Here is a 15,581-nt window from a genome sequence, read left to right as displayed (position 1 = left end):
GCTGAGAGTCTCTGATGAGCAAAGATGATCAGAGGATCTCCAGTTTGCCCACAAATGTGTGAGAAAATGATTAAAATGTTTACAAACAATGAACCTCAAAGAAAGATTGGAAGGGATTTGTATGTTCTCCCTCTACAGTGCATATAATCATTAAACCTTTCAAGGAATCAGGAGGAATTTCAGTGTAAAGGCCAAGAGTGCAAGTTTAATCTGAACGCCCGTGATCTTCCATCCCTCAGACGGCATCAAGAACCACCACTCAACAATAGCTGATATAACCACAATTATAACAAACAATGTAAGAAACTCTATTTTTATTTTATTTACATTTTCTATAGTGTCCCAACTTTTTCTGATTTGGAACTGTATTTTACAATAAATGATTTACTGTGATATTTCATTTTTTTCATTTATTATTAATTTTCATTTATTCCTTCAAGAAAAGAATGAATACATTTAAATGTACTTAATAAGCATATAGTGTAAAGTTACAGTAATTATTAATTACAATACATTTGTGTTGGGGGGGTGTAAAATCATTTTAGTAACATAATGATAAATAAACAAATGATAAAGTTCAGACACGTCCATATTTGGTAATATAGAGGTACACCGTTACCATGGTGACGTTACACCTCAGCCCTCTGCACTCTGCCTCCTTGTGCCATTGTGACATCATCATTCTGATGGCACTGAGGGTTCTAACAGTGAGTACTTATGGAACGAGAGCTCAGTTTAGTTTAACCTTCAGTGTGTGCACATCACTCTCATCATGGCTCCTGAACAGAAGAGATGTGCTACCCACCGTCCCGCTCGAATGCAGCGCTTTCTGGGTATCCCGTGTCGGCGCTGGCCGCACAATCGAGCTCATCCTCAGCCCTTTCAGGATGTTTGTGCTGGAGAAACCGAATCAAAGGGCGGCGTGGAGGCCAAGAAGCAGATCATTATGGAGGGATATTTGTTCAAGAGGGGCAGTAACGTCTTCAAAACATGGAACAGGTCTGTAGAGAGTGAGAGCAGATGATGAGAGAAGTACAAATTAATCACCTCTAATCATCATAGTGATCATGTCCTACATATTTCCTACAACTGTACTGACTCGGACTGATCAATGTCGTGTTAAATCAGAAAACACGAGGATTTAAATCTGATCTATTATTAAATTATTGTATTATTTACAAGTTCAAATGTATTAAATCCATCACGCCGTTGTTTTATTTCTATTATTTCTTTTCTTCAGGCGCTGGTTCCTGATCCAAAACAACCAGCTCATGTACCAGAAGAAGTCTGAGGTCTGTAACGTGTCCTTTACATCAAATAAAATGCTTTATCTGCAGTAAACTCGAGCTTTTTCAGCTGCTTTTCAGTAGTAATGGTCCAGTTCAAATGATCCAGCAGGAGTGAATATGATGATGGAAGCACTGGCAGCTGAAATATTAGAGATTGTATTTAACCTAAGCTGTGTGTTCTAACCCATGAAAATATATACAGTGTATCACAAAAGTGAGTACACCCCTCACATTTCTGCAGATATTTAAGTATATCTTTTCATGGGACAACACTGACAAAATGACACTTTGACACAATGAAAAGTAGTCTGTGTGCAGCTTATATAATAGTGTAAAGTTATTCTTCCCTCAAAATAAGTCAATATACAGCCATTAATGTCTAAACCACCGGCAACAAAAGTGAGTACACCCCTAAGAGACTACACCCCTAAATGTCCAAATTGAGCACTGCTTGTCATTTTCCCTCCAAAATGTCATGTGATTTGTTAGTGTTACTAGGTCTCAGGTGTGCATAGGGAGCAGGTGTGTTCAATTTAGTAGTACAGCTCTCACACTCTCTCATACTGGTCACTGAAAGTTCCAACATGGCACCTCATGGCAAAGAACTCTCTGAGGATCTTAAAAGACGAATTGTTGCGCTACATGAAGATGGCCAAGGCTACAAGAAGATTGCCAACACCCTGAAACTGAGCTGCAGGATAGTGGCCAAGATCATCCAGCGTTTTAAAAGAGCAGGGTCCTCAGAACAGACCTCGCGTTGGTTGTTTAAAGAAGCTGAGTGCACGTGCTCAGCGTCACATCCAACTGCTGTCTTTGAAAGATAGGCGCAGGAGTGCTGTCAGCATTGCTGCAGAGATTGAAAAGGTGGGGGGGTCAGCCTGTCAGTGCTCAGACCATACGCCGCACACTACATCAAATTGGTCTGCATGGCTGTCACCCCAGAAGGAAGCCTCTTCTGAAGTCTCTACACAAGAAAGCCCGCAAACAGTTTGCTGAAGACATGTCAACAAAGGACATGGATTACTGGAACCTCTGATGAGACCAAGATTAATTTGTTTGGTTCAGATGGTCTCAAGCATATGTGGCGGCAATCAGGTGAGGAGTACAAAGATAAGTGTGTCATGCCTACAGTCAAGCATGGTGGTGGGAATGCCATGGTCTGGGGCTGCATGAGTGCAGCAGGTGTTGGGGAGTTACATTTCATTGAGGGACACATGAACTCCAATATGTACTGTGAAATACTGAAGCAGAGCATGATCCCCTCCCTCCGGAAACTGGGTCGCAGGGCAGTGTTCCAGCATGATAATGACCCCAAACACACCTCTAAGACGACCACTGCTTTATTGAAGAGGCTGAGGGTAAAGGTGATGGACTGGCCAAGCATGTCTCCAGACCTAAACCCAATAGAACATCTTTGGGGCATCCTCAAGCGGAAGGTGGAGGAGCGCAAAGTCTCGAATATCCGCCAGCTCCGTGATGTCGTCATGGAGGAGTGGAAAAGCATTCCAGTGGCAACCTGTGAAGCTCTGGTAAACTCCATGCCCAGGAGAGTCAAGGCAGTTCTGGGAAATAATGGTGGCCACACAAAATATTGACACTTCAGGAACTTTCACTTAGGGGTGTACTCACTTTTGTTGCCGGTGGTTTAGACATTAATGGCATTATATTGAGTTATTTTGAGGGATGAATAAATTTACACTGTTATATAAGCTGCACACAGACTACTTTTCATTGTGTCAAAGTGTCATTTTGTCAGTGTTGTCCCATGAAAAGATATACTTAAATATCTGCAGACATGTGAGGGGTGTACTCACTTTTGTGATACACTGTATATACAGCAGCACCTTGTAACTTGACGTCAGTTGGTTCTGGGAGCGGTGTTGAGTTTTAAAGATTATTTTTCTTCATAAGGATGTTTGGGAAACCTGTTAATGCATCCATGGTCCCGTAGAGCTGCAGATATTTTTGTCTCATGTAAAATAATGAGGTTGTTTTTGACACTTAAACACTGAAAATAACACAAATCTAATATTAAACACTGAAATACAATTACAAACAGTTAACCATCAATAAAAATACAATAAAAGCTGTACTTTAGCTTTAATTCTTTATTGTTCTCTGACGCTTCTTTATGCTGGAGATGCTTGATGTTGGAATACCGTATTCCCTTCAGCACTGGCGCATTCACTTGAGAAGGGACAAAACCGCTTTTGTGCCGCTGTGCCGTTATTTCCTATGAAGTGTGACGGCGGTGCACAAAACTTAACGTGATTATTGTAGTAAAACAGCGAGTGAGGAATTTGATTAGTGGAGGAACTTTTGAGCAGTAATAATGAAGAGAAGTTTAGTGCTCCTGTCTCCTTCTTTTACTACATTAAACCACGTTAAGCTTTATTTTGAACCAAAAGTGTTTTAGACTCTGGGAGAAGCTGATTCTGATTCTCACCATTTCTCAGAAGCTCGGGCTGTAACACAAGTTTACAAGTGAAACAGGAAGGACAATCCAGATAAACATATACATGTGGAGCTGTAACACTGGATCTGACGCTTCTTCCACACTAATGCAGATTCAGCTCAGATTCACACGCTGATGAGGTTTTACTGCTGAACAAAGCGGCTGTTTATTGTTCATTTAAAATTAAATAAATAATTCTTTTAAAAAACAAACTATACATGTTGAGTTTAAGGGAAATGTTGAGTTACAAGGTACCGCTGTATATATAAAAAAGGGGGCGGCACGGTAACTATCGTTTTTGTCATTAATGGAAGTGTGTAAAACATGACGTTAAAAGGACTCGTTTGCTAAAGTTTGAGTCGTTTTGCTTGTGCTTTGATTTAAACTGGTATTTTGGAGGTAAAGATGTTTGATAAACTATTTGCCCCCCAGCAGAACCCCACTGTGGTGATGGAGGATCTACGTCTGTGCACGGCTGAACACTATAAGAGCATCGGACGCCGTTTCTGCTTTAAGGTGGTTTCACCTACAAAGTGAGTCAAGTTCACCATCAGCCATGAACATTCATTATAATTCTATATTTATGAGGTATTTATGATAGAGCACGTGTTGTGTACATGTTTACATGTGTGTGTGTGTGTGTGTGTAGGAAATGTGTATTACAGGCTGATTCAGAGGAGAGAAGAGAGGCCTGGATCAGAACTATTTAGAACATCGTCGTTAAAACTGATGATAACAGAAGAGACGACTCCGAGGCCGAGGTGACTCTATTTTAATTCTGTTTTACTCTCATAAACCTCTTTAGAGCATCACTAACACTTTACAGATCGCACACAGTCAAAACGTCCAATCATGACTGTTTTGCTAAGATTCTTTTACATTTAAATGCAGAGAAAAGGAAAATAAATGTCAGAAAATGTCTCACAATCCAGCGCTCACCTTCTAAACACTGTCATTTCATCTCGTTTGTTCATTTTGTGACATCGATGGATTTTCCAGCTTTAAAAACATTAATAATAATAATAATAATAATAATAATATCTCAGTGCACCTCGTCTGTATTGTGTGTTCGACAGGAGCCGGACAGGAAGCTGTCGTCATCATCATCGTCCGGTGAAACTCTGAAGTCGATTTCCATCACATCCCAGTTAAACAAGGTGGTGGATTTAAAAGCAAAGCAGGAAGGATTCAGTAGCTCTGAATCTCGAGGATCTAAACACGCCGAGAGAGACTCGCTACGTCTAAAATCAGTCTTTGGATCCTCAGGTGGGTTCAGGACCCCGGTCAGGCTCTAACGAGAACACTTTTATTGTTTAATCATCTGTTCCACCTTTCTTCCTCTTTCTGATTAATTCCTGCTCCACCCTAAACCTCGTACCCCTGACCATCCACTTCTGACCCTGCCTCTGTACAGCTGAGATGAGTCCTGGCGAGATTGTACTCGAATCTGCTGCAAAGTATGATTCCTTCTCCAATGCGTCTCTACTGCACAGTGGTGAGTACGATACAGTGTGACCACTAGAAGCGTTTTTATTCAGAATGAAATATTAAATGTAATAGATAATAATAGATAGTAATAGTTTTGAGTGAAGGATCCATTTCAGGTTTGATTTAGAACTCGTTTTTAATAAAGATTTACTCTGTGATTGTGTGTAAGATGTAAAGTGATAATACTAACACAAAATACCTTTTAAGTATTTAAGACTCTTTAAAGCTCTATACCGGGGTGTCAAACTCATTTTCACCGAGGGCCACATCAGCATCATGGTGGCCCTCAAAGTGCCGATTGTAACGTATCCTGCTGTGACTGCATTTACTTTTACATTATTAGCATTTATTAGATGCTTTTATCCAAAGCGACTTACAGTACTGGGACAGTATACAGTCTGAGCAATTGAGAGTTAAGGGTCTTGCTCAAGGGCCCAACAGCAGCATCCTGGCATTGGTGGGACTCAAACCAGCAACCTTCTGATTACTAGTCCAGTACCTTAACCACTAGGCTACAACAATGGGCAATGGGCAATTGCTCTCTGCCTTTTAATTCTTGGACAGTTTGTTGTTTTTCTTGGAGGATAAATTCTGTGTTTGGTGTATATCTTTATTTATATTGGCCTCCTTTACCACAGACACGCCTCATAACACAAAAGAGGTCGGCACGGTGGCTCGTTGGGTAGCACTGTCGCCTCACAGCAAGAAGGTCCTGGGTTTGATCCCCAGGTGGGGCGGTCCGGGGTCCTTTCTGTGTGGAGTTTGCATGTTCTCCGCGTGTCCACGTGGGTTTCCCCCGGGTGCTCCGGTTTCCTCCCACAGTCCAAAGACATGCAAGTACATTTCCTCCTTCTGCTTTAGTTTTGGGCTTATGTGTAAATATTTCTCAGCATCACTTGTTGGAAAACCGCCTCAGTTAAACGCTGGTGTAGAAACACCGCCATCTAGTGGCGGGATGCGGTCACGTTGCGGGTCACAAAATCCACATGCATTGTGGGAGATGCAGTTTATGTAGGATTTTACAGAGTATTTTAAGACAATCAGACGTCTTTTAAGCTCACACGGGCCACATAAAATGACGTGGCGGTCAGATTTAAGTTTGACACACGTGTTCCATACAGTTGTTCTACATCTGACGTGTTGGAGATCAGTTACTAACAGTGATTTAATGATGTTTGTGTAAACAGTAGCTGGTGATAAGAGCAAGACTTCAGTCCAGAGGAGCAGCTCTCCTTCTAAAGTTCTGACCAGATTCACAGCTTTTATAGAACGAATCTTCTCTACTGTTGGTGAGGTTGTACTCGAACCTGCTGCCGAGTACGATTCCTTCTCCGATGCGTCTCTACTGCACAGTGGTGAGTACGATACAGCACGACGACTAGAAGCGTTTTTATTCGGAATGAAATATTAAATGTAATAGATTGAAGTTTTGAGTGAAGGATCCAGTTCAGGTTTGATTTAGAACTCATTTCTAATAAAGATTTACTCTGTGATTGTGTGTAAGATGTAAAGTGATAACACTAACACAAAATACCTCTTTTAAGTCGAGATTGCCGGAGCTAGGGTCCGACGGACGCCACATATCAGAGAAAGCCTGGAGCAGGAACTGAGCACGTTCTCCAGCTACTTCATCCACACAGGTCAGCCAGATGTCTTTTAAGCTCACGCGGGCCACATAAAATGACGTGGCGTTCTAAAGTTTACGTAGGATCTTCTAAAGTTCTGTCCAGCCTCACAGCTTTTATAGAACGAATCTTCTTTACTGCTTCATTAATAACTGAGAAAAGTAAACTTTATACAGAGGACTTTAACTGTTTTACAGAGGACTTTGATAGACGGTACCGAGTGGGAAAGCTCCTGGGGAAAGGCGGCTGTGGTTCGGTTTTCGCAGGACTCCGGAAGATTGATGGACAAGAGGTGAAATATTTATTCGGCTCTGCTCAGTGCCACACAGGAAGCGTTCATCATTACAAGCTGCATCGCTGAACGTACACAACGACTTTACATCTCATCAAACCTGTAGTTAAAAAGCGAGCGCTTCTGTTCAGCCTCTCGGTTACGGTTGGTCGAGCTGTAAAGTCTGTTCCCATAATATTCCTTTATGATTTTATTCATGAAGTTCTGCATGTAAAGATAAAAAAACAAATGTTGACCAAAACTAGGTGTCCATAAACTTTTCTAACATTAACTAACACACCTCACTGAGTCAGGCTCCAGATACAGATTACATTTACAGCACTTAGCGGACGCTTTTATCCAAAGTGACTTACAGTACAGTGACAGAATACAGTCTGAGCTATTGAGGGTTAGGGGCCTTACTCAAGGGCCCAGCAGTGGCTACGTGGCAGTGATGGGGCTTGAACCAGCGACCTTTTGATTATTAGTCCAAAACCTTAACCACTAGACTACAACAGCCCACAATACATCTAATCAATCTGTCTGTCTGTCTGTCTGTCTGTCTGCCTATCTATCTATCTATCTATCTATCTATCTATCTATCTATCTATCTATCTATCTATCTATCTATCTATCTATCTATCTATCTATCTATCTATCTATCTATCTATCTATCTATCTATCTATCTATCTATCTATCTATCTATCATGCCACTAGGCCTGTTGACTATTGGTTCCAATCCCACTCTAACCATGTCTGCTTATATTTTAGCCTGGAGAGAAGAACAGCCTCCCAAAAGAGGTGGCGTTAATGCTGATGGCGTCCGAGCCACCTCGCTGTGAACACGTCCTAGAGCTTCTGGAATGGTTCGACACTCCAGAGTGTTACTTCCTAATCCTGGAGCGACCCGTCCTCTGCATGAACCTCTTCGAGTACCGCAGAGACGACGCCCTTCCTGAACGTCTGGCTCAGATCATCATGCGGCAGGTGGTTCTCGCTGCACGTCACTGCCAGGATTGCGGGGTTCTTCACCGAGACATCAAGGAGGGGAACCTGCTGGTGTGTTTGGACAGATTAGAAGTGAAGCTCATTGATTTTGGGTGTGGGGACTTGCTCAAGTCGAGCCCCTACAGGGGATTTTCAGGTAATTGTACCTCAGAGGTCAGTAGTTATGAGACACAGATGAAAGCTGTGTGTGACCCTCACTGATCTCTCTCACTTTTACTCAGGAACCTTGTTATACGCCCCACCTGAATGGTTCAAGCGAGGTAAGTATCATGGCTGCCCTGCAACTGTCTGGAGTCTGGGGATCTTACTGTTCGTTTTAGTGTGTGGAGAGATGCCGTTCTGGAACGAGAGGGAGATCACTGCTGGACACCTGAAGTTCAAACTTGGTGTGTCTAAGGGTAAGAAGATGCAGGACGTTCACATTTAGACTTGTGTACACACAGTTTCCATCAGGATTTTGATCTGAACCGATTACTGTACCCAAAGCCTGCCGTCATCTGATCAGGAGCTGCCTGAGCAAGAATCCAAAGAAGCGGCCCAGCCTCGAGAAGATCCTGGAGCACCACTGGTTTCCAGAGAGCCTCAAGAACTAAGTCCAGGTCAGTCCAAACAGATAGGAACAGACCTCAATGGATTTAGCTGAGAGACTGTGTTAGCATGTAGCTCAGATCACGTGTATTGTGAGTAATCGTTAATCTGTGTTTTTATTCTACAGGCACCTGTAGAATTTTAGCAGCTGGATCATAGGTGAGCATATCAGTGACTGATGTTTGCTTCCATGTAATGTTGGAGAAACTCTGGACTGATGGAGATCAGCAATATTTTGTGGATCGGCTTGACGAGTCAGTCGACTGAATAATCCAGACGTTTTTCACGCTGCGTTTCATCCGTTTCACCTGTTAGATCATTATTATCCTGATTATTATCCTGAATAATAGGAATCATTATGTTTTAAGTCGCTATTTTTCTCTAGGACCTAAAAACTGAGGTCAGAATGAATCTAAATTATTCTACTTTCAATCAAGACGTTTTATAAGCTGATGTGACTGCAGCGCTCCATCACCTGAACCTTAATACAGACGTGAGTGACGAATCACGCTTCTCCGTCTGGCGATCCGATGGACGAGTCTGGGTTTGGTGGTTGCCAGGAGAACGGTACTTGTCTGACTGCATTGTGCCGAGTGTAAAGTGTGGTGGAGGGTGGATTATGGTGTGGGGTTGTTTCTCAGGAGTTGGGCTCGGCCCCTTAGTTCCAGTGAAATTAGTTCCTTAGTTCCTCTTAATGCTTCAGCACACCAAGAGATTTTGGACAATTTTATGCTCCCAACTTTGTGGGAACAGTTTGGGGATGGCCCCTTCCTGTTCTAACATGACTGTGCACCAGTGCACAAAGCACAAGCTCCATAAAGACATGGATGAGCCAGTTTGGTGTGGAAGAACTTGACTGGCCTGCACAGAGTCCTGACCTCAACCCGATAGAACACCTTTGGGATGAATTAGAGCGGAGACCGTAAGCCAGACCTTCTCGTCCAACATCAGTGTCTGACTTCACAAATGCTGTTCTGGAAGAACGGTCAAAAATTCCCATAAACACACTCCTAAACCTTGTGGAAAGCCTTCCCAGAAGAGTTGAAGCTTTTATAGCTGCAAAGGGGGGCCGACATCATATTAAACCCTATGGATTAAGAATGGGACGTCAGTTCATATGCATGTGAAGGCAGACGCGCGAATACTTTTGGCAATATAGTGTATATTTGGTCGGTTGTGGTGGAGCTGTCCACGTTCTTTGTTTACATGGATGAAACAGAAACAAATCCACCAGTCTTTTCCCTTTTGATCTTGGATGAAACAATCAGAGTTTATCCGATGCTTTTAATCCACTGTAATCGTCACAGTTGCTGAGGAAGCGTACTGCCTTCAATGTCCATGCGTGAAAACTCAAGAGACGAAGTTCACGGCTGATACAGCATAAACAATGTCACTAATCGACTGCAAGATGTTAATATAAGACTCACTGTCCGTTTGTCTTTACACATCAACAGAGATCCTAAACAGGTGTTTTACCCGCTTACATGACACTTGTTTCACGTCGCTATTTTCTCCACTTTTTTCTTCTTTTTCCACCCACTTTCTCCCGCTCTTTTCCTGACCTGTGACCCTTCATGCTGATTGGCTTAAACATAAATCAAACGTGGGCTATACATACACTTTGCTTTAAACAGCATAAAACAACCAGAACATTATTTACAAAACAAATAAGAACAACTTATTTACTAGTTATGAATTAACATAAAACATTACACAAACACACAATAACTTATAATTCTCCAATTTTGAAATGTCTCTGAGGTTTTATCTGAAATGACTTTTTTGTTAAAGTAGCGGTAAGTGACTTTTTGATGGTTTTTTATCTGGTGAACTGCTTTGTAAAAGATCAACAGCTAAAACTCACGACATCCCCTTTAAAATGCAAGAGGTAACAGGATCGATGCCCGCATTCTCCAGTGCAGAAGCATTATCACATAATCATTCACAGACAACACGTAATACGAAAGTCGATGCGTCATTGCTCAGTGAAACGCAGCATCAAAAATACGTTCAGTCTGTTCAGTGTTACAATGACATTTACGCTCTATATTCACTCAAATCGTTTTGTTTAAATTAGGGCTGTCGAAGTTAACGCGATAATAACGCATTAACGCGACCTCAATTTAACGCGATTAAAAAAATTAGTGCCATTAACGCAAATTCTAGTTCATGTTGACACTTGACTGGTAGAACAAACGTTTTAATGTCGGACTTGCCACCGTTTTTCATTTGCGGTTTGTTAACATAATGTAACCGATCGTGGTAGTGATGCACTTGCATAATAAAGAAATAAATACACGCTATATTCACAAGTTGTCGGGAGCAGAACACTTTATTACACTTAATTAACTTCTTCTTCTGTACCGAATACCGGAAAGCTGAGTCGAGCACGTTAGTTCATGAACTATGGAAGCCCCAAAGGGTCAAAACACACTCACTTCGTGTAGAAACGTCCATCAAACCATCGTCACGATACAACCACAGACAAGTCTGATACAATAACTACGCCTTATCCCACCTAAAGCACCGCTGATCTACAATGTTTGCTGATGGAGAAATTCTAACCTACAATCTGACATTTACTGCCTAGTATGTGAGTGAATAAAACTCCCTTACAGTTTTCTCTTGTCCCAGCAGTTTTTAACATCAGTACATTTAGCATAAAATGTGTTCACCATTTTAATTGTAACATTTCACATAAAAATCCTTGTTTTCTATAACATTTACACAGATTTTTTTTAATGCGATTAATCGCGATTAACTATATGAAATTCTGAGATTAATCGCGATTAAAAATTTTAATCGTTTGACAGCCCTAGTTTAAATACATTTTTCATTTGTTTTTAATTGGCAAACACACAATAACTTATTATTATTCAATTTTGAAATGTCTCGGAGTTTTATCTGAAATGACTTTTTTGTTAAAGTAGCAGTACGTGACATTCTGATGGGGACAGTGGTAGCCTAGTGGGTAGAGCAAGGCCCTTAACCCTCTCTGCTCCAGGGACATACGATGGCTGACCCTGCGCTCTGACCCCTGCTTCCAAACAAGCTGGGATATGCGGAGAAAGAATTTCATTGTACTGTACAACTGTATATGTGTATATGTATATATGACAAATAAAGTATATCTTAAACTGCTTCGTAAAAGATGAACAGCTGGAACTCACGACATTCCTCTTAAAATGCAGCATCAACCCCTAAGCTATGCAGCATCAACGCTCTGTTAGTACATTAAAATTTACAAAGAGTAAAGGATGTTTTTTGTAATAAAAAAACTAAGACTAACTAGGACTAAGATTTGTACTAACTGTTGTATCTTTTCACATTATTATGTATGGTAGAGGGTTAAAGATGTAAATTTGTATAAAGTATGAGCTGTCAGAAGTGGGATTTGAATACACACCTCGAGGGAAGACTGTGACCTGAACACAGCGTCTTAGACCGCTCAGCCATCCTGACTAGCTAAGGTATGAACAATACCACCTCGCCCCACATGGACTAATATTTGCATAAACTGCTTAATCTTTTCACATTATTATGTATTGTAAATGTACTGACTGTAACCCATTTGCTGCACTGTACACTTTGTCACTAGGCTGTAAACCATATATCAATCGAAAGGGAGCCCCATATGAAATCTCCAACTGACCAAAAAAATTTTTGGGGTGGACCATTCTTAGCACTGTAACGGCACTAGCATGTTTTCTCTAGTCTGAGTGTATTAGGTACAGCCTTCTTGTTGGGTTTTTAACTGACTGGATTATTTATTAAGATTAATAATTATTCATTAAGAACTCAAACCCTGTTTGTGCTCGTTGTAGGCTATTCAATTGTCCACTAGATGACATAATATGAATACAGTTAGAAAGTAAAACGATGTCTGTTTCGAGCAAAGTTTCATCGCATGCTGACCTGTGTGGAATACAACTGATGTATGTAGCACTAAGAAGTGTTTCTTAAGGGTTTTTTTAGGTGTTCTTGGTAGAACTGTTTCTACTTGAAGAACCATTTAGTATAATTTAAGGTTCTTTGCTAACTCAATTTGATTTTTATGGATTTTTTTATTTTGCCACATATAAATGCACATAACATTTTAATGACTGAAAAACCATCTTGCAATTGATACAGGAAAAAAGTGTGTGTGTAAGCAGCAACATACTTCACCTAAAATTTTATCTAATCACCTTCAAGAGAGCCGAAACAGGTATAAAACATTTTATATTAATTCAAGTTTTACAGGACAAGGTATGTTAAAGTTTGTAATTTATGTCATGTCCTTGTGAGGAATAGCTCATTTGGTAGAGCATCAGACTTTTAATCTGAGGGTCCAGGGTTCAAGTCCCTGTTCGGGCGAGTTCCTTCTTACTGCATTAGGTAAGCGGTAATGTCCCGTACGACATGGTTTATTTAGAAAGTTGAAGAATTTGTACTTTGTGAGATATTTCTAAGTGAAATAGCATGTACTTGATCAGCTTGAAATAATAGCACACTGTATGTGTAACATGTTCTCCACCCCAAGTAGTTGTACGTCCAGCTGTTTCAAACAGACTGTAGTAAATAGAGGACTGTTTAAATCTATTTATGTGTAGCCTAATAATGCGTTTTAGATATTAATACCCACATATTTTATGTTGCCTTAAAGACTCACTTGAATCCTGACCTAATTTTTGATGCTGCGTTTCATTAAGCGATGCCGCAACGGGTTTCATATTATGTGTTGCCCTTAAATAATCATAATGTTACTGGAGAATGTGTGCATCGATCCCGCTACCTCCCGCATGCTAAGCGAGCGCTCTACCATTTGAGCTAATTCCCCTCACAAGGAACCCACCAAATTGTAATGTACTAACAGAGCGTTGATGCTGCATTATAAAGTGAGGGTGCAACGTGTTTACAGTTTTTAACAACTGTTTACACACATTTTCAAAACTCTGTGTCTACTTTTCAAAACTCTACACACAAAACCCACAATTGCTCACACAAAATGCAAAATGCCTCAGATCTCCAGCAAAATGACACACGACATTCAAAATGTCATAAACACATCTCAAAAGCAAGCATTGACCTCACATTGCAAACACTTTTGTCATAATATGACATTTTGGATACATCATGTACACACTGTTGTTTAAAACCTAAAGCTCTTCTGTCTTTCATGGGATTCTATGTTTATTTCCATACAAACATGCAGAGACAAGGTGAAATATACTCACAACACACATAAGCAGTATAGAAACCAAAAATATTTATTTTTTCCAAATCATTTGCTGCTCTGAATACAATATTTGCACAGCACATAAGAAGAAAAAACATCCAACCACATGTAGTTGGAGAGAAACCAAACACGTCTACCCACAACTTTGGAATAATCTTCCTGCCTCTGTTCGGGATTCGGACACAGTCTCAATGTTTAAGTCTAGACTGAAAACATATTTATTTTCTCAGGCTTTTGATTAGTATAGACAAAGGCGCAGAGCTTGGGGGTTCTTGGTCATAGAAACTTGTGGTGATCAGGGATGTTGGGTTGCTGTCGTTCTGCCTCTCTTGTCCGATCACTCCCGTTTGGGTAGGAGAGGTGGGCGCTGATGTCCTGTGAAAGCCTTCATGACCTTGTTACCTGCTCGCTCTCCCTTTTAGTTATGCTGTAATATTTAGGGCTGCCGGAGTCTAAAACTCTCTGTAAAACTGTTTTACTTAACTAGCATTGTACATTATTAACTACATTCTTTGTTGTTTTACTCCAAAGGCATTCTGATGGAAACCTGTTTACCCGCCGAGGTTAAGGATTAAAGTCGAGACTGCCGTGACAACGATGCTGCTCCTGCTGGATGTGACGGGTCTGGAGTAATTGCACCAAGAATGACAAGAACTCACTACAGACTTTATTGAAGACTAGAGCGAATAACAACTCTATTATTATTTATTTATTTATCTATTTATTACCAGTTATAACTTTTAGATCATTTAATTCTGTGTTTGTATGCTTTGTGTAAATCGTGTATTTATTTAAAGTATCCTCCAGACCACCCAAGAAGGATGGGCCCTGCTGAGTCTGGTTCCTCTCAAGGTTTCTTCCTGTAATTTTCAGGGAGTTTTTCCTTGCCACAGTCGCCCTCGGCTTGCTCAACAGGGGTTTTCGTATCTGTTGGTCCTGGATTTTGTAAAGTTGCTTTGAGACAATGTCTATTGTAAAAAGCGCTATATAAATAAAGTTGACTTGACGACTTGAAATCTATGAAAAAGCTGATTTCAAACAAATGATTTTATTTTTTACCAAAAAATGTGTGTGTGTGTTGGTTGGGGGGAGGGTAGGGGTTGGGTGTGTGTCTAGGCTTCATCTCTCCTCCGGGCTCGAACCCGAACCCCTTGTGGTCTGCCTCTACCTCCAACTCTCCTGGCTCTCTCTGCGTTGTCATTCATTGTTCAAAACAGACATCTTGACATCTGACCTATGCTAAGCCAATGATTCGCTGGTGTTCAATAAAGTAATGAGTGTTTGCACATGTGAGGAGTGAGAGTGAAGAACTGGTGATTTAGTGTGGCATTTTGATAGGTTGTGTTTGAAAAAGGAAATCATGTTAATTCCTGTTAGATTTTTGTGTATTAGGTAGAAAATAGTGTGTGGAGTTTTGCAAAATGTGTTTTAGGAAATTGAAAACTGAGTCAGACACTGAGAATTAGTGTATGGTTTTGCAGATTTGGTGTGGGGTTCTGGTGTTTGAAAGACATGTTTAGAAAGTTGTGTGACAAGCAAATATTTAGTGTGTAAGCAGTTGAAAAAAACTGTAAACTCACGTACTCTTGTTTATACACTGCCTGGCCAAAAAAAAAGGTCACCACCTGGATTTAACTA

General features: G+C 40.7%; 1 protein-coding gene across 1 annotated transcript; it reads left to right on the top strand.

The window, feature by feature from the left end:
- Nucleotides 1–762: 762 nt before the first annotated feature.
- On the top strand, nt 763–14,948 carry LOC134321607 (serine/threonine-protein kinase par-1-like). Its single transcript, XM_063003414.1, has 13 exons — nt 763–999; nt 1,241–1,292; nt 4,180–4,277; nt 4,394–4,433; nt 4,821–5,010; nt 6,420–6,587; nt 6,777–6,872; nt 7,055–7,149; nt 7,901–8,273; nt 8,359–8,535; nt 8,624–8,736; nt 8,853–8,884; nt 14,475–14,948. The coding sequence occupies exons 1-11, from the start codon at nt 773–775 to the stop codon at nt 8,728–8,730; spliced, it is 1,623 nt and encodes a 540-aa protein (XP_062859484.1). The 5' UTR covers nt 763–772; the 3' UTR covers nt 8,731–8,736; nt 8,853–8,884; nt 14,475–14,948.
- Nucleotides 14,949–15,581: the final 633 nt, after the last annotated feature.

This window comes from Trichomycterus rosablanca, chromosome 10 (genome assembly GCF_030014385.1).
Source record: "Trichomycterus rosablanca isolate fTriRos1 chromosome 10, fTriRos1.hap1, whole genome shotgun sequence".
In the NCBI taxonomy this organism is placed as follows: domain Eukaryota; kingdom Metazoa; phylum Chordata; class Actinopteri; order Siluriformes; family Trichomycteridae; genus Trichomycterus; species Trichomycterus rosablanca.
Note: the sequence above shows the minus strand (reverse complement) of the source record. Positions and strands in the feature narration are given on the sequence as shown.

What these genes read in the sequence shown, in the direction of transcription:
- LOC134321607 (XM_063003414.1), top strand. Translation starts at nt 773, where the DNA reads ATGGCTCCTGAACAGAAGAGATGTGCTACCCACCGTCCCGCTCGAATG. An exon ending in TGTACCAGAAGAAGTCTGAG is followed by an intron (nt 1,293 to 4,179) that starts GTCTGTAACGTG and finishes GCCCCCCAGCAG; the next exon opens with AACCCCACTGTGGTGATGGA. An exon ending in GGAAGATTGATGGACAAGAG is followed by an intron (nt 7,150 to 7,900) that starts GTGAAATATTTA and finishes CTTATATTTTAG; the next exon opens with CCTGGAGAGAAGAACAGCCT.